This window comes from Anser cygnoides, chromosome 12 (assembly GCF_040182565.1).
Source record: "Anser cygnoides isolate HZ-2024a breed goose chromosome 12, Taihu_goose_T2T_genome, whole genome shotgun sequence".
NCBI lineage: Eukaryota > Metazoa > Chordata > Aves > Anseriformes > Anatidae > Anser > Anser cygnoides.
Window position 1 is genome coordinate 579,523 of NC_089884.1, and position 19,672 is coordinate 599,194.

Consider the following 19,672-nt stretch of genomic DNA (forward strand, 5'->3'; position numbering starts at 1 on the left):
TTCTTGCATCCACCAAATCCACAGCAAAAGCCAAGCACAGCTGTCCCTTATTCCTCTTCTGCTGGCCAGTACCACATCTGACGAGAAAAAAAAGCAGTAGCAGCCAGCATGTAAGGCTGGGAAAGGACTGCAGTAGCCCTTGCTACCTACCTTGTAAATGCCAAGCTCTGAAAGATAAGCATCCAACCCTCTGCCCATGAAAGGTGACATGAAAAAAACCTACTTCTGACAGTTTCTGAGGAGGACAAATTCCTTAGTATTGCACTGCAAGTCCCTGTGGCCATATCAAGAACAGGATAATGGGTTTTCCTGTTTTTTTTTTTTCCTTGCCTACCTGGAGAAGCAAGAAATGTTACCTCACGCAGTACCTAAGCACTATCTCAATGTGATCTTGGCCACAAATTCAAGCAATATGAGTATTATATAGATAAGTCACCACACTGCAGTCAGGAACGGGCAACGTGCAGAATATTGCACATACAAAACCAGTCTGAAAGGTGCCACTCCTGCAGCATTAGATCTGTTCTCTCGTCCAACAGTTCAAAAATGGAAGACAGTCTTCTAAAACCAATGTTGATAGATGCTTTGTACGCCCGAGAAAAAGACAACCATTATTAATAACGTGAGTGCAAGAACATGTCAAGGAAAGCCAGCAGGATGCTTGCTGTCTTTAAGTGTCATAGATCTACTCTTCAAACCAAGAGCTGAACTCTGTTCAGTTACAGTAAATGAGTACAGCAAGCTCTGATTTACATCAGATTACTTTGAAGATATGGACAGAGACTTTTTTCTAACGTTAGCTTTTTATGTCAAAGCACAGAGACCAACCACCAGCCTTTTCTTAGGGCCTTTGCTCCACCTTGCTCTCTTTTTCCATAAGCGAAGATACTTGTGCTCTCCTCTTGCAGCCTTTTGGTATTTTACCTTGATCTTATGTCATAGCTTGGCATAAAAGTCTTGTTTTATCAAAGGAACCTTCAGGTCAACAGTTACTCAGCCAATCAAAAAGTTTCCTATGTTTCAGTCTGTTTGCTGAGAAAGAGCTAATACTGGGAGAACACTCCAAGTTCAGGCAGATACCCTAACTCCATACTAACCTTTCTGAAAGCACGTAACCACAGCTGGTGCAGACTGCAGCTTTAGGCAGCGTATGTGCTACTATCTCTCCTGCAGAAATACAATGCCATGATGTTCATTGCAGTCCTAAGCAGGAAGAACTAGAGCTTACAAGACAACTGGACTGCTGAGTTTGTTAGAGGGTACCTTGTGCTCACACAGGGAAGAACTGGTTGGAGAAAAAAAGTCCCATTCATGTGGAACAAGCCCCAGTGCCAGAAACCTGCCCTTCGGTCAGAGCAGTCACGATCCTTTTTCTCAGTCGACTCTATCCCTGCCTGCCACAGCAGAATTACACCCTGCACATAGCTACTCCTGCATACCTGCTCACCAAACACACAAAGAGGAGGGAACAGACCACTTGCCTTCCATAGTCCACAACTCCGAATCATGGTAATTTTCCTAAGCATTCCTCTTAAGATATATCCTGAAATCTTCTCTTTGAATCAGTCTACTCTAAACACATCATGCAGTAAAAACATGAAAGCAGTATCTTCTGATTTATTAATATTCTACTCAAACCCAGTTTTGGACTGAAGTGTAAAAATGGAAAAAATCTGCTTCGCTTCTAACCAAGTCCATAGTATGTGTATGAGTTAAATGAGCTGAGCTTATGTCAAGTGCTTATTGACATGGGGAAGGGCCTCCCTCCGTGATCTTCAGCTTGAGAACTGTAACTATCAAGTGTACTATTCACAAATCACTTTTCAGGCAAGCTCGTATACATTCAAGGCCTTGTCTTGCACTTTAAGAGACTTCAGTTAAAATACTCTCAAATTCTCTCATGCCAACCTCCCTGTACTTCAGCAAGGAGGCTCTACGAGCTACAAAAGGGGTGCATTCCAAGAAACCACCCACAGATGACTCCCTAACTTTACATGCTACTACTATAAGCGCTACATCACAAATGGCTGTCAGTTACATCTGTCGGCAACTCAGTGCTATTGAAAATATACTGGAAAAGATTATGGCCTTGACCTCCCAAAGATGCAAGCTGGGACACCAAAGAAAAAATTAAGATAATTAATTTATAGTCACTGGAGTTCCTCCGTTTTCATTTTTTTAGTATCTTGTGTTGTTGTTCTCTCATACGACTTTCACGTCCTTCTGGACTAATAATAAGCAGTACTATGAATAGCTGAAGGAAAGGAGAACATGCATGAGACCAACGAACCAGTAACGTAGCACATCAGTAATAATAGCATCAATGGATGGACAAGGGTAGAGAGGGCAGAGTGCAGCACAAAGAAATTAGCTCAGAGGGAAGCAGGTAAAGTGGCAGATTTCTTTTCGCATACTTTCTGTAGGCACTATGAAAAATCCTCAGCAATAGCAGAGGAATGTAGAAACAAAAGTCATCTCAGCTTTCAGCTGCTATGCCCTAAGTGTCGTCAGGGACTCTGTGATGAAAGCTGAAATACAACAGTGCTGCAGCGGCTGCCACCAGTCTTGTGCAATGTAAGCGGCATGGCGGAAGAACTTAACTGGAACCTACCCCCACCCCATTCTAACTCTTGGGCTAAATTGTGTGGGGATAGGGTGTGCTCCCCACAGTGCCAAGACAAACATGATGAATGCTTGTTGTCAGGAAAAACACGTTTGGTAATTTATTTCAAAGTGCTTTTGTCATTTGATGAGAGAAATACTCTCTCTCTATAGCCATTCTTCAGATTAATGACTCTCATCCGGTCAAGCCTCAAATCTTGTATATCATGCTGGCATCAGAGGAACATTTCAGTTCAGTTTCTTCAGCAGAGGAACATCCCCCCCTTCTACCAAATTCATCACAACTCACAAAACACGCTTACCTTTTCTTCTCAGGGCAACACAACATGTAAGACACCAACTCAGTCTCTGCCTCTGAGAGCACTAGCTGCTGAGCAGACAGCCTCACAAAGCCACCCACCAAACACTACTTGCATTCCTTACCAAAACAAGAGAAAATCATCAGCAAACCCTTGGAAAGAATCCTTTCTGTAGTAATGAGGAACGTTTAACGCATGTTAGCTGTAATCTGTATCCACTGCTTTATCACCTCCTTACCAGAACTTTTAGAAAACACACCAAGAAGTGACATACTTTCCCCAGATGAGAGAAACTGTCATGGGGGAATGCAGAAGACAAGTCTCTACTGTGCAGACTCCATCCTTGACCATCACACACAGGCAATTCACTGCACTGCAGCGCACAGCAAGCCGCAGAGACAGAACAAAGAACTTGGCACGCAGCGCGCACCCCACACGTGAGGGTATTATGGTAACACAAACACAATCCCTCCCTCACACACAGAAACAGTGGAAAACCCTTCAACCTCACCTAGAGATGGAGTCATCGTTGCCATGGGGTTGGTGGGATCAAGCTGGAATCCACCCATCATGAACTGTGCATCTGACGAAGTGCTATCCATCTTCAGGTTGGGAAGGTTCATGTTCTGGGCCAGGTAGTACTGGTAGAGCTCGGCCTCGGCAGGGGACGGCAGGCTACCGAGGCCCAGGTGCCGGTTGTGTTGGATTTGGGACATGTTTTGCTGAAGCAGCATCATATTGTGCATGTGCTTCTCACTGGTCATGTGGATACGAAGGTTTCTAGCTACGTTGGTCTCATAGTCGCACACCTCGCACCGCCACGTGGGTTTGGTTTTTGGTTTGGTGGGGGAGGGGGCCCCACAGGTGCTACCAATGTTGGCGGCTGCAGCGGCCGCGGCTGCTGCAGCCGCTGCTGCCGCCCCGGCGGTGTGGCTGAAGACTTGCTCTCCCCCTCCGTTCTGCAGGTTTTGCATGTTGTTGAGATGCTTGTCAGACTGCATATGAATACTGAGGTTGCCTTTGGTAGTAGTGGAGTAGTTACAGACCTCGCAGCGGAAGGGCTTGTAACCACAGGTGTAGCTCTCACCCCGTGCCAGCCGTGGGTGCGGCTGCCCACTTTTGCAGTAGACACAGGAGCCACCCGGCTCAGGATGTTTCTCCTTCATGTGCGCCTCAAGCGTCTGCTGGTACTTGTAGTGCCAATTGCACTTGGGACACTTGAGTGTCTTACATGAGTTGCGAGAATGCATCATAGTCATGTGGCCACCCAGCGACCGCGAGGAGCCCAGGACCGTGTCACACTTTGGGCACTCCACGCCGCTCCCCGAGGGGCACTCCCCACCCCCAAGTTCACAGAGGGGGCCAGCATGCTGGTGATGGGAGATGTAGCTCCCGTCCTCGCCCTCTGTGCTCTCATTTGGTTCTGGTGCTGTGGCATTGTCTTTATTGGCACTTTCATCGATAAAGTCCAGCCTCCTGCTGCCCTCTGCCACGTTGGCTCCACCGCCCTCATTGTTAAAGCTTAAGTGATTCCTCCTGTTTGCACCATCAAAGACAAAGGAAGAAGCAGAATTAGAACTAGTAGAAGCTGTGCCCCGCGACAGGGTCTGGAGCACGTTAGGCATTAAGGGAGAGTTAGAAATGCTTTGGTTTGAGAGAGCAAGGTCCTTTTTGCTGCTGCTGCTGCTGCCGCCTGCCACAGCCCCAGAGTCCTCCTGGGGCCTGTCCTCCAGTTCATCCTCCAACTCGCTTGGAAACAGTCCTTTGCAACCCTCATCATCCTCATCTTCTTCCTCTTCCTCCTCCTCCTCTTCCTCCTCCTCTTCCTCCACCTCCTCCTCTTCTTCCTCTTCTACCTCTTCAACTGGCTCTGCCTTCTCAGAAAGGCTGTCCTGGTCGCCCCCTTCTTGCTTCTCCCCCTCTGCCACCCCAGGGTCCTTCCCCTCGGAGGATTTGGTGGGACTGGAAGCCAGCGGGCCCAGGGGGACTGAGGTAATTGGAGTCTTCAGAGCCGAGCTGGTCAGCCCACCCAGGTTGAGGAGCGTACCAGGGGCCAGGACACCTGACGGCGGCGGCTCCGCTCCGCCAGCTGGCCCAGCCTGGAGGGCCTGCTCGCCTTCCATACGAATGCCACTGAATTTACCATAAAAACTGTGTCCAGGGCCTATGAGGTTAGCTGTGGAAACAAGAGGGTGCTGAAAGGTTTTGTTTTTTGGTTCCAGAAAGCTGACAAGGGGTTCCTTGTCTTTGCCTATCCCTTGGATGATAGCGGAGATGTTCTTATTGCTAAGAATTTTCCGCTCCTCCTCACTCAGAGTCATTCGGTGGTCGTGCACCGCATGGGTCACGAATGAGCGGACATACCCAAAGGAGAGCTTGCACAAGAAACACATAAGGATGGGCTTCCTCTTCCCGTAGAGCACAAAGCCATCAAATTTGGACAGGTCCACATTGTTGGGAACATCTTTGGATACGCAGGAGCTTTTGGCAGAACCATCGCTGTTCAGGTAATCCTTGTTGCTTTTGTGTCGCACATCGAAGACGCGGAAGCTGTGCAGGACGGGGCTGATGCCCGCCAGGGCTGAGGTATTCGGGAAGGCCTGGTCTGAGCCCTCAAACCACTTCCCGAAGGATGAGGCTATGTGGAAGGTGTTGATGATCTGTGGGTAGACGGGGGCGGCGGCGGAGGGCTCTCCCTGCTTGGAGAGAGAGTTCGGGAGCAGCGAGGGGAGAGCCCCGCTGCCACTGCCACAAGCGCCCCCGCTCTGCACCAGCTGGCTGAGGCTCTCCACGATGTAGGCTGAGCCATCCGGCTGGTAGACGATCTCACCGGCCAGGTTCTCCACATCGCTCTCCTCGTCCCCGTCCTCACTGCTCTCGCTCCCGCTCTCCCCCCTCAGAGGCGGGGGCGGGCGGGCGCCGGCGCAGCGGTGCTCCATGTAGCTCTGGAGGCCAGCGAAGGAGGCCGCGCACTGGCCGCAGCTCACCTCCTTGCCGGCGGGCTCGGTGCCGGGGCCGGCCGCGGCGCTGCTCTCGGGGACGCGCTCAGGGAAAGGGACCCTCAGGCTGTCCAGGGGTCCGCGGCTCTCCGCCGCGGGCTGCTCCATGCTGCCGGCCGTGTCCGGGAGGTGGGTGCTGTTGAGATCAGTCCATTGCTGGTGCTGAGGGATGCCGCACCCATTGTCCTTCCCGGGGATGACGGGCGAGTCACAGCCTTCCATGGCAGGGCCGGCACGGAGCGCTCATTGCACCCGGTACGGCTGGGACCTGCAGGCAGGGAGAGAGGAAAAACCCAGGTGAGTCAGAGAGAAGACGACACAGTTCCCATATAAAGACCATGCATCGCAAACGCCCTGGGGATCCCGCTCTCTGGGATCACAAGGGATGGCACGAGAACTGGTTTCCCAAAACAGGCTCCAGGAACAGGCTCCAGGAACAGAAGACCCGACCTAGGATGCTGCACTGGGAGTGCAACCACAGGAAACGAGCAATGGCAACCAAAAGGTGCTCGCCACCTTCCACTTTCCCTGAGTCACTGAGGGGAGCAAGAACGGCAAGAGGCTCATCAAAGAGAGCTGGAAGGTGGGGAAAACCTCCCCCTTCACCTTCCCTGAAGGGGGACAGGAAGATCGTAGGAACTGCATTGACACCCACAGAGCTTTAGATCTCCCGAAAGATCTTCAAAAAATAAAAATAAAAAAGATTAATAGAAAAGCTTTTGAGAGAAGCAGAGTTAGGAAGCTACAAAAGAATACTGCCAGAACTTCAAAACTTTGTAAAAATTGTAGTCCCATATCTGTGGCTTCCTAAGTCAGATGCTGTTCTTTTCAGGCAATTCCCCTCTGTTAGCTGTTCCGGGAGCACAGCAAGCATCCTGGGCTCAGTCTCACACGTGCACCTCTGTAGTAGATCATGAGACCCAGAGCAAGAATTTTGGAGTCACAGGTTTTAGTATGCACGGGAGATTTATTTGCTGTTTTCTGGACAGAGTTTAAAAGGAGAGACGTCAGGAGAAAAACCAAACAGGAAATTCCAGATCTGACAAGGGTCCATCCTGGGGATCGGAAAGTGGTCAGCTCAACATGCTTCAGGAAGCTCCCAGAGATCCTGCAGGACGCAGCCTGAGCACAAACTGCTTCCCCGCAGCCCCCAAACGCAAATAGATGATACAGGTCCTGGAGGAGAAGGACGGACACCCCTCCCACTATTTCTATTCCGCCAAGTACGAGACCCAGAGACCTCACACCAAGAGGCAAGCAGCCGGTGAGCACAGGCTGCTGAACACGGCCAACATCCACAGCTCCCAGGTTTGCTGCAGCCTGGGGTTCTCCCTTATGCTGCAATCCTAATGGAGCCTGTTGGGCAAAATGAGCCTTTCTAGGGGTTACAGACCTATGAGCTTAGGTCCCCAAAACGCTACTGTTATGAGCTGGAGCACTACAATGCAGACCGCAGATCAGTAAGAGATTGCCAGTTCAGCTGCAAACCTACCAAGAATTCTGCGTGCAAGGATGCATCTCTATAGTCTTCTTCCTATAGAGAAATGCTGGGCAAGCCAAATGGGATAAAACACCCACAGAAATTAAAACCCTACTACCTCATCCGCAATAGTGGTTTTCAACCTTTGAACAGATTTCCTTCTACATACAGATAAAAAACATACAACCAAAAACAACTCGGGGTCAAAACTGTAAAAGCAGAGGAGAACTCCACATTTTTAGGATCAACAAACCACTGGTACTCTAGATCCGTGGTTATCAATGCCATGGAGGAACTTCTACATAGAATTCTATCTTCCACCAACCAAATGTAAGCATGCTTGTGTACATACAAACAGATGTGGTTTTTTTAAGCTCTCTTGGTTTGAGAAGTCCATTCACATTAACAGCCTGCTACTGCCCTTTGTCTCTTTCAGAGACTATTAGTGTTTTGACAACCTAAAATGCTACCTAAACATTAAATATTGTAATTATACTTTGAAACTTTTTCCAGTACTTTCTAGCTTGATCTGAGTCCATGAGATACGGCAGACTCCTGAGAGCTTCTTTAGAGCAGTGTACCTGTAACACAGGCACACCTTGCATGCAACTGCGCCAGCACCTTGCTGCTGCACAGATGTGCAACTCTTACTTAACTAAGGAAAGAGAAAGAAAAGTATGGAAAGAACTAAACATTTGTCAGAGAATGCCTCATCAGTTGCAAAGCTGGTAACACACGACAGAAGTACAGAATGAAGTATCTGAACTAGTTCAAGCAAAAGAAAACGCAGCAACGTTAAATGGCCTCTCTCATCTTCCTGCTTTCATTATCTACCAGCTTATTTTCCCTCAGTACCAGCAGCCATCCCTCCTTTTCCTGGTTTGCCTGCAAGTCTCGACCTCTTTTCCCTTCATACCGTTTCCTACGTAACTATGTATATGGAATGACAGACGCGTGTGCTTACAACACATGAATTTATATGCCTTCACTTTCTCCAAGCCCTTCTTCATCCACAATAACGTAAATGCGTAAGTCCTGTGATATTACAGATCAACATTAATAACAGTATGTTAGAGGGGTCCCTCTAGGTGTGAAAAGGATCTCTCTCACCTATCCCCCAAATACTGCTCTTCCCTTTGGGGCTACCCCTGCCTGCGCTCAGGAGTACACGCCACGCATGCTTCTGGCTAGCAGCTGTTGAACAGCTTCTGATGCCCTTTCCCCTGTGCTGCTGAGCCTCCCGCTGCAGAGGAAAGCAAAAGCTCCCCCTGCTAGCACCAGAAAGCACTCCAGCATTCAGAGGGAGGCGTCTTCTGTTTTGTCCTCACCCCTGCATCAGGGATAACGCTCCCCAGCACCCAAACACTATTCCAGCGTTGTGGGAATCAGAAGTGGAATAATTGGACAAAAGCAAGCCCGACCTTCTTTCTCACACTGCTGACCACCAGATTTGGATTCTGGACATCCCTACCTGAAGGTATCTGGGCAGTTTTCCATTCTATTTTACTTCAGGTGAAACTTGAGAAAAAGTATTTACTGCTACTTGTGAAGCCAGAAAGTAGCAGTTCTCAAAGCAAGCGCAGAGCAGCTGCCTACAGAGGGACACAGAGACACAAGGGTTTTACGATCCAAAGTGTTTGTACACACAGCTTTATAGCATTTCCAGTTCCCACCTTCCTTGGACCTTATGCCATGCACAGCTATCTGTGTGGCTGCATTGGGAATAAATAGCAGCTTGATCTGCAATAGAAATAACCTGGTGCGCTGAATGGAATAAGAAAGGAATACCTTGATTCTGTTCACAAAAGGCTCACTCATCCCAGACACCGTTTTGCTTACCTTAGCTAAAATGATGTTTTAACAGTGCCTTGTAACAGCTCTTGCTTACTAGCTCTTTCCCACTAAACATGTCTTTAGCTATGCGTTTTCTTCAAATTGATACCAGATTCTTCTGTAATGAAGCTGCATATTCATCCTTCCACAACATGACATATCCTCTCCTCCTAACTGCTACCTTTGTATTGACAACTGCGATCCAAATCAAACTGAAACATTCGTATTGGGTGAAAACTGAGTAAAATGAGAAACTCTATAAGCCTTGTATTTCTGCCAAGAAAAGTTTTGGGAATATCTGCGCAGACTTCAAAACACAACGTGGAACAAGAGTACCCCAATTTCAAAACACCTCGACAAAAAGCATTCAGTTTGCCAGCCTGCACAAAAATTCCCTGCCGTTAAATAAGTAAAAATCCGAAAATCAAATAAATAAATTAGAAAAAGAAATCATCATTAAGAAGACGGTAAAATAGCAAAGCACAGCTAGCTCCCCAGGAACCGTGCACAGACAACACACAACATGAATCTGAGCATCTCCATTATCAAGAACTCTTGATTGGCAGAAAGATGCCTGACTGACAATTGGGCCAAAAGGGTTAGCAGGGCTGATGGGGCGGGAGGGTTAACAGCCTGATTGTAAAATCAATGTAATAAATGCTTGGTAAGTTACAGGAACATGCGGGAAGAGAAGGCCGCGATTGATAAAGGACTGCGGCTTTGATGCTGCACTGGGGACTTGTTTATTGACAAGAAAGCCAATCTCTTCTCCGAGCCAGGCCAGGCCAGGCAAACCTGCAAGCGCTTACCAATTAATTGGTGGGCTTTTCTGCCTTGGGTTGCTTTAACATGTCTCCCCCCGCTCCCAGTTAACCAGCTCAGGAGGTGCTGCTCTAAAGGAATCTTTTCTCTGTTTGCTCGGCGTGTAGCCCTGTTGGGGCAGGTGGGAAACGCCACCGTCAGAACACGGCCTGCCTGCTCCGTGCAGAGCCCCCAGGCACGTGCCAAGCCCCTTTCAAACCCAGCGTCATCTCCAGAGCTATTCCTAAAGAACGATGCTGAAGGAGGAAAAGGCGCAGATTTGTTTCCATTCACACACGAACTGTAGGTATCATCCCTTTAAACTGAAAGGGGCAATTTCCTTGTTAATGCAAACTAGGCCTTCTGCTGGAGCACAGTGTGGTCCACTACCAGGGGCCCTGCACCCTCCTCTGAGGCCTTCCCTAAATGACCCAGAGGGGACGCAGAGAGCTGGCGAGGACAGACCAACCCCTGCGCGCTCCACACCTCCCCATCCTCTCCCCGGCCCCCCGCCCTCTTTGCTCTGTTTATCAGCCAGTCAATAAGAAAAGGTAGTTCTTACTTAAGGAGGCAGAAGTCAACTCGTCAGGTCGATCAGCACTCTGTCTGTAAACATGGTTTCCCGTAAAATCAATGAACTCCAGTTACAGAGAGAACAGCCTGAGCGCCAGAGACTCCCCGTGCCCCCGCCGCGGGGAAGGGCTCTCCCTCGCTCCCTTCTCCAGCCTCGTGTCCCACGGCTGCTCCACGCAGCTTGCAGCCGCCCAGGGCTCCCATCGCTGCGCTCGCCGTGCCTCCCGCAGGCAGCGCACCCAACCCCGCAGCATCGCTGCGCCTCGCACCCTTCGGAGGTTTGGGACCCGCTGGGACGGCTCTCCCAGGCGCAGGCAGCAGCAGGCAGGGAGTTCCTACCAGGGCAGGAGCAGCAGCCACAGCGGCCCAGAGCTGAACCGCAGCTGCAGGGCCCGGCGTGCCCAGAAGCACTGCGCTGTGCCCCACGTTTTCATCGGGAGTTTCTACCGACCACGGCTGCTCCGTCTGCAGCCATGCTCTGTCCAGAGCACAAGTGAGGTCGACCCCCGCTGCTCCCCGTCACCTCCTTGCAGCTCGCCGTTTTGCCCTCCACACAACCAGAACTGCCATCTTACAGCAACGCTTCCACCGCCGAGGAGCCGACCGCAGCTCGCGGGGCAGCCCCCAGCCCGCGACGCCGCGCATCTTCCTCCCCAGCGCGGCGGCGGCACGGGGAAGGGAGAGCGGGAGGGAGGAGGGGGCTCCTGCTGTTGCCCAGGCTTCCCGAGAATTAAATATGAACAGCCGTGCTGTGTAATTTTAAATTGTTAATTAGCACAGGGTTAATTAGGCGGCCCTTTCACAAGAGGCTGTTTGGCAGTAAACCAAGACTGGAAGCAATGAGGAAGGAGGAAAACAAAAGGAGAAAGAGACAGTGAGAAACTGTTCCCTCAGCTAATGACCCACATGGCACCATGAAAAAAGGGTGCTGAGGACAGGGAAAAGATACAAGCAGATGCATTACATCCACAGCCATTACCCTGGAAGATACCCAGCAAGGCACCCCACCCCCTGCCTATTCCCACAGCCCACACGGTGCGGAGAAGTGCTCAACCTTGTAATGAGCAGGGTCTGCTCCTTCAGAGCATCCTGGCAAGCAGCAGAGCCTCACAAATTCCAGCCAGCTTTTGATTTTTAAGCTTTATGCCATGGCCTCACAAAAGACAAGGCTTATGCAAACGCTTACAGTCAGCAACTGGACCCGAGTGCTTCCTGTTGCAGAGAACTGCACAACGGCCTCTAAACTTTGCAAATACACACCTACCTGTTGTGCCAACAGACGCTCTATAAATCAATACCATAAACACAGGCTGAGAGACTACCCTAGATTAGCTCTAGCACAGGTGCTGGTGATTCGCAGGGGAAGAGGAAAGGGTCAGAGGCAAGAGCACAAAGAAAGCGCAGGGACTGAGAGTAGCCTCGGAAGCTCTGTGCACACCCCTCCTTACTTGCTCATTGTGGCGTTTTAAGATGTCTCAGAAGGGCACAGCATGGCAAGATGCTAATGTTCGGGTCGGCCAAGAAGCACCTGACTCAGGAATGGCACAGGATGGCACTGGTTCCAGCCTAAAAAGCTAGGGGTGGACATGCTACTGAGTAGCCAAATAGCCGTGTAATCCCTAAGTCCAGGTCCGCTCAAAGCTTAATGCTCCTGGGAACAGAAAGCCTGGGAGGGGGGAGAAGGCGGTTACCCAATCCGTCTGGAGTGGTGACACAACGAACCCGGAGCATCAAAGCCTTCTGCGTCACTTCCCAGCACCTGGCGTGCTACAAAGCACTCTTGTAACACTTAGGAAATTGCATGTGGAAAAACATGATAAAAATCATTACCTAGAGTCAAGAATTCAAAAACTAAGGAAAAACAGAACGTATGTTGTTGCCAAAGCAACTTTAATTTTGCTCCTCTATACATATGCATTATGACACTGCCTTTAATTACATGATCACACACTGCCTCACTTAGTAAGGAGAATGGTCACAAACCAGGGTAAAACAAAGTTGCGTGAGCATGTTGTCACTTTATGAGATTTATACAGTAGCTGTTATCACACAAATACGTGGAAAGTCACTTCCTAGAATAGAAAGATCTTTTTCAATTTCCTAAGCAACAAGGGCTGGATATTGGAGCTTGGTGGCAACACAGAGATAGCTTCAATTCCCAGCTTCAACAAAACGCGTTACGTTCTAACATACAGAAGATACGCGTGCCAGCTCTTTCATATTCATTAAGGTACCAGAAAGATTGGTAAGTATTATTACTATGCAGGGAAATGTTGACCAGTCTGCAACGTTACTTGAAATATTAGGATAAAATGGTATAAATGAGCCAAAAATTATGTACAACAGTGAATGCGGATGCATGGCTTGAAGAATGATTTCTAGCTATGTTTTTTTTTGTCCACATTTTACAATGTCAGTGCTCTGAGATTCTTCTTAAGGAATTCCTAACAAGAGGACTGAAAATAATGATATTTATTTGCTGAGTTCAATGCTTTAAAAAGAAGTTTTAAGCTCGTTTCCCTTTTTCACATATTAAGATGCATCTTGCGTGTTTCCAAGCAAGACAAAGCTGTGTTTTGGCATACACCTGATCGCAGTGGAGTTGCCTCATCAACAAATGAGTTTTGCTGAATATTCACAACGAGGTGCCGGCCCTGCCAAATCCTGAACAAACTCTCTATCTAGCCTTCTTCCTCATCTGAGGTTTGGGTTTACCAACCAAAAGCGTTCAAGCTCAGCTCTGAAACTCCTGGAGTTTCTCTGCAGACGCTGCTCAGCACTGCTGTTTCTATCTGGACACACGTCCGTGCCCACGCACCAGGAAGCCAGCAGACGTGCCCCTTGGTGGAAGAAGGGTCCAACCAACATCGACCCGCAGGTTCAAATACCTGATGACAGGAGTCCTGGTGCTGCAAGTACTCACGAACCAGCTCACTATCCTGCCAAAGCCCAGAGTTCGCATGCTTCTGCAGGAGTCCCTGTGAACACCACACGTTCTCCTTTCTAAGCGATTCTAACCAGCTGGTCCTGAAGGGCACAAGGTCCCCAGGAAGGATGAGGGAGGACACGGTGGCCTACGGAAAGGCGAGATTCATCAGGCACCTCAAAAGGACAGGACGGTCTTCTCCCTGCAGGAAGACAACCACACGGCGGGCTCGCCTTTGGCAGCCGACAGAGCTCCAGAACTGGCGTGCTGACAACACAAACCGGCGCTGCACTGCGCACGCTCGTTAACGCGGCAGAGAATACGAGCGCTCTCTTACACACAGGCTCACATGCATAAGCACAGCAAGTTCCTCAGATCTTCACAGGATCATTAGCATAAACAGCTTTTCAAGCAGCAGGAAGCAAAGGAAATGCTGAACAAAACAGGACTGAAAGCTGTAGGGCTCAAGCACTTGGCATGAAACTAAGAGAAAGGGTCTCCTTGAGAAGGTGAACCTTCTGCATTATCCACATTTTTTCCTCTGTCCTTCACACCAGCTAAAGTTGAGCCAATGAGAGAAATGCAAGGTTCAGGGAGCTTTTCAGAAAACATTTTGTTATGAACTATTATTCCAAGTTTGCTGATCCCTTTGAGCCAGCTACTGTACTACACACAAAAATATTTATATAATCACCAACCCACTGCCATTGAGAACAGAGTAATCCAGAGGAGTGCCAGAGGGTTTTAAGTGAGCAGCTGGGGAAAAGGGCGTTTATTCCTCCAGAGGCACTCTTTGGAGCAAAAGTATTTTGCAGTGGAGGTAGACTAGCTTAAGTCGCATTTCTCTACAAAACAAAGTAAAACACTTGCTTAGTTTATAAGCGACGTGTCATTTTCATGCTCCCAGGACACGGAGCTTGTTTTCCATGTCCTGCACGAACCTCCCTTCTCTTATGTCAGACACGACAGAAGTTTCAGATTGTGTTCCCACATTGGTTTGTTTTAAAACACTGCGCATTCCTTGATTCTTCAGTTGTGCAATTTACCCCTTTGCTCTAAAACCCCAACGTTTCTTGTCAAATGTCATTTCCAGACTCTGTTGCTGAATAAATAGCTACACTTGCATCTGGTTCACATATTCAGCGCAGTGTTGTTGACCTAACTCCAAAATTAACCAAAGAGCTATTGGGGACAGGCTGCTTCACTCAGTTGCACGGACTCCACAGTTCCTCAAATCCCATTCTTAGCGAAAGTGGTCTCACTGTTCCTTTTGCTGCAGTCTGAAGCTTGCCTTTTTTTGCCCCTCCTTCATCTTTATCCTAGTAACCTGTCCGATAAGAGCTGTCACAGCTCCTCTGTGGCCCCCTGTCCCTCACCACAAAGTGCAGTTACACCCAGCAAGACCATGCACTAGGTAACACCTACACTCATCCAACCCACAGAGATGCCCTGAATTAAAACTTGAGTTTTAAACACCAACTTTGATAGTTCATATGTATTTAAATCACCAGATCACTGCCACAGCGTAGCACGTATAGTAAGACTACAGGATGCAAACCAGAGCAGCGACTCCTGAAAGTGAGAAATTCCAGCTGGCTTCTGTGGCTTTGCTGACCCTCTCCCCTCCTTCCAGTTACTCGATGTGCTGGGCAGTCCCACCCAGTAAGAAACTGGAGGCATTTGCACTGCTGTACAGAGAGCTGACTCTTATAAACCACCACAGGCAAACTCCAACCAGGCCCTCAACAGGACTTCAAAAGCAGACAGAGCCAGCCTCAGATGGCCCAGCCTGGAAAGCCAAGGCTGTGCTGTCAGACAGCACCCTCCTAGCAATACTCTTCACAGCACACAGCCTGCAGACTCTCATGCCTAGCAAGAAGCCCTGCCAGCGCTCCTTCCTTTCTGCTCTTTTACCCAAACAACATATGTGTTCCAGACTAGTGTCAAGGGCCAAACAGAGGGTAAGAGTTAGACTCGTAAGTCATGCCGATCTTCTCTGCCAGGGCTCAGATCCAGTCCTTGTTAGGAAACAGACGCGCTGCCTGGTCCCGGGCTCGGTCACTCCTTCCCACCCCTCGGGAAAGCCTGTGCTTTGCACCACCAGAGCACGCTCAGAGACAGGACCTCAGCATTAGGTCATTCAGGAACCATCCCGCTCGCTACCTCGACAAACACCGCCGCTGCCCGATCTGTTAGCGCTGAATCACACGCTGCTGTTGCGAAGCCCCATTGCAAAGGTCACAAGCACATGTGCTCAGACGCGCTGCCAGCGTTTTGGCACGGAGTACGTTTTACTGGTCACAGTCACAGTGCTGCGACGGAACCTTCGGAAATAAATAAATAGAGTCCTAAAACAGGTGAAGAAATCTGCCAGTACGCTTGGGAAAGCTTCTCAGGTAGACTGTATTTTATGCCAACTTTTAGCAGATCAGAGAGGTCCAGGAGGTCCCAGGTTCCCACAAAGAGAGCATCTGCACACTCACCTGCTTACAAAACACTGCCCTGTTCTAGACTCCAGGTACAGCGTGAGGATTTTCTTTATCTGGTCAAAATAAACCCTTCTGATTGCAGCAACCAACGGGCGTCAATAACTACACGCCACTCAACAGGCTCAAAGTCTCAAGTTCATGCTCTCTAGGTCCACAGAATGCAGCCACTCTATCAGCTGCTACATCCCTGTAACACTTTAGAACAAACACATCTCTCGTGAAAGTTTAACTGTCTCACAAGGGAGAACTGACACGGATTCAGACAAATACAAGTTCCAAAGCACATGCCCAATGGGTCTGTACAGACTCCCAAACCCACGTACAGAGGCATCACGGCACACCCCCGTAGGACCAGGCATCCTCACAGCTGTCACTTCAGGGTGGGGAAGGAACTTGCTACACGTGCTTTGAGACCTCCAGGACTGAAAGCGTTACTCTGATGCTTGCCCTCTTGCTAATTGTGGGTTTTATTTTTATTTCCTATTACCCTCTTGCACGCCTGATGAGATTATCTTACCGGAACTGACACAGCTGGAGGCTGTAGCCATACATGGAGCCTCTCAGGAGGCAATGCAATTTTATTTTCATTGATCAGAAATCAGCAGGGCAGTAAATGATGGGAAATTCCATTAGGAGAAATACTGGGCCATGAGACTCAACTATCTAGGTACACCCAAATCCCACAAAGTCCTGTCTTAAAGTCCCATCTGGATCCTGACATAGTCATCTTTCTTCCTCCCAAAATGGAGTAAGCTACTAACCTGATATTCTTAATCGCTGACTGCTCTGCTAGAAGCTGAGGCAATGCTGTCAAAACACCCCCAAGGGTTCACTTAGTTGAAACAAAGTCTTTGGTACACACGGCAGCATTTAGCTCTCCCAGCTCAGCCTTGCTGGCTGCTGCAGGATCAATGGGGTTTTACGAGCACACGTCCTATTCCACAGCCACCAGATAGCATTTGCTGTCAGAGGTCAGGTAAGTACGAGATGTGACAGCACACCCATGAATTACCCAATTCTCGGGTAGTCCCAGCAGACCCAGAAGCAGCTGAGGGCATGCCCAGCACACACTCCCATTTCAGTCCCATTCTGAGCCCAGGACCTGGCAAAGCACTACAACCTCACTGAAGAAATAGCAGTCTTCTTCAAGGACAGCACCCACAGTGCATGCACTACTTTGGTGAAACCCCTTCCAACAACGCACTACAAAATGCTGTTACATGCCCACGCTGATTTTAGCCCAAACCACGAATCACATTTCAATCCTTCTATTTTAAAATACCATGTATGCAGATTTTTTGTGTTCAATTTCACATTCCCGGATTAAAATCCTACCATCAAGCATCTCCAAATAAAAGCTCTTTTTGACCCTGCCCACTGTTAAATTTCTGCGAACATCTAGGTTGAAACCCAAGTCTTTTGCCTCCTGCAGCAGGACAGCCAACCCCACCAGGAGAGCACGGGTTAACAGAAGCTGACCGCAGCACAGTTGTTAAGGTAATCAATACCAGTGAGATACTAAAGCAGCATAAGCCACATTATTGATTGCCAAGCAGATGATAAAACTGTTTATTATGATAATTGCAGGGTGCCTGCAAGATGCTTCTAGCGCTGTCTTGAGCTTTTTACAAAAATAAGCATTGCCAGGTCTTAATCTTCTGTCTGAGGACCTCCTGAACCCTGGTAAAAGTCCTCCACACTCTGCTATTCCAGAGCACTAACCCTGGGCTACCTTCACCTCCAAGCTCCTGCTCAGATGGAGAAGGTCACATTGCTAGAGGTAGTCCCTGAACTATTTATCACGCGCACACCCTGTATCGTGATGCCACTCTTACAGGCACAGACCTATGCTCACCTTTCTCTTGAGCAACCCCTCCCAGGGAAGGAAGAGAAATACCAAAAACTCTAACTTCAGTTCTCAATCCTCCCTCTGATCAGCTAAAAATCAAAACTCCTAAATTTCCCACTTCAAAAGATTTTCTTCAGTATTTCAATAATTTTTTTCTTTAGACTTTCCGGTTTATCTACCTACTTTTTAGGAAGTTTAACAGAATTCTCCCCTCCAGGGCTGAAATTATTGTGCGATACATTAAGAATTTTTTTTAGATAACCGAACTCCAGATATATTCAGTTTGGGAGATTCACCTCTGTGTGACATTGGGTATATGTGCGTGCAGGCCATACCACAAGGAAGATGACAGCAACTCGGCACCAGGTGCCTGCAAGATGAGCAGCTTATCTACCAGGAAAAAGTAAGACAACACTACAGATACCAAAAAGCTTCTCCTGAACTAAACACAATAACATGTACCAACTGGCCTACAGAAAATAAGCAAAATGTAAACTGCCTGACTGCATCTCCTCTGGCAAAAGCATCTCTTACTTCAACAACAGGAGCAGGAATGGAAACTATAACATAACTGGGCTCCATGCTAACACTGCTATCAAATCACAGCTGAAAATGAGTTTTAACAAGGACTGAAGCTCCAGGGTTCTGTCAGCAGCTCTACGGGAACTAATTATGAAGCACAGGTCCCATTATCTCCCAGTATGGACAAGGCTCTGACAGCTTCATTTAGGTATTAACCCGAAGGCCCATATGCTACGGGCTGCACGCGGTACTCGGCGCAGAACTCCACTATTCTGGCTAGCTGCTTTCAGGCAAGCAGGTCACTTTCTCTAAGTAAGCCGAGTCTATATTTGCAAAATAGACTTCATGCCAGTCAAGGCAGTCTTACTATGGACTGGCCTCAACCTGTATCACACCACTGATGGTGCTTCTAGATAATGTTCTAGCTCTTTCTTCCTCCTCCTCACATCTTCTCCCATCACCACTGGGATGACCTCCCTGCTCCCTGGCACCTCCCTGCCCCAGGCCCCCTATTCCCTGGTGCCTCTCCCCAGCCCTTTCTCCCCCCCACTCCCCTCTTTTTAAAGGCTGCCACAAGCACAGTCAGAGAAGGATACACGAACTGCGGAAAGCCACGTTCTTCAGCACCAAAACCAGAACATTATACAACCCTCTCACCCTTCCATCGCTGAAGCACCCTTCTGTCTAGGCTGGTCTTCCCCATGCACATCTGTATCAAAAGAAACTGGTGAGGAAGGTATTTTACTTCTCCAGCTTGCTTGCAGAGCAGGTAAAAGGTTAATGGTGGAATTGACAATGTGATCAAACTGGCACTTCAATGAGCAAACAGGTCACAGCACACAGACGCTGCCTTAGAGACTGGAGACTTGGCCAAGAGCTTCTAAAATTTCTCACCCGCTCACCCCCAAGCACTGCTGACAGGCCACAGAACCTCACGAAACTCATCACAGAGGTCTCAGAGGGTTGAGGCTGCTCTTTCTTATCAGCAATCCTGAAGATAAGCAAGACCAAAACAATCCTTTATAATTAGAGTCTAACGAACTGGAGTAGATAACCCTCCCCATCATTCCTATAAAGGGCCAGCCACTACTATTCCCTTTCCCCCAAGGGCCAGAAGGAGCAGAAGAGTCAACTTGCAGCCAGCACCAAGCACCAGTGTGTCAGGTTCCCCAAGACAAGGCGTTCTTTGTTTTTCTTAGGAAACCCACGATTATTTACAGCCGACCCCAGCTTCACACCAGCCCACAGCTGCAAGCCTTCTGAAAGCTGACTTCTCCAT

General features: G+C 48.7%; 1 protein-coding gene across 5 annotated transcripts in view; it reads right to left on the reverse strand.

Moving 5' to 3' along the window:
• The window catches only part of ZFHX3 (zinc finger homeobox 3), a 543,893-nt gene that overhangs the window by 107,695 nt on the left and 416,526 nt on the right, over positions 1-19,672 (reverse strand). For all 5 annotated transcript variants that reach the window (XM_067004579.1, XM_067004580.1, XM_067004582.1 and 2 more), the window contains one exon: positions 3,433-6,188. In XM_067004579.1, coding sequence (XP_066860680.1) covers positions 3,433-6,142 — 2,710 coding nt within the window. In that variant the 5' untranslated portion in view covers positions 6,143-6,188. The remainder of the gene's footprint in view (positions 1-3,432; positions 6,189-19,672) is intronic.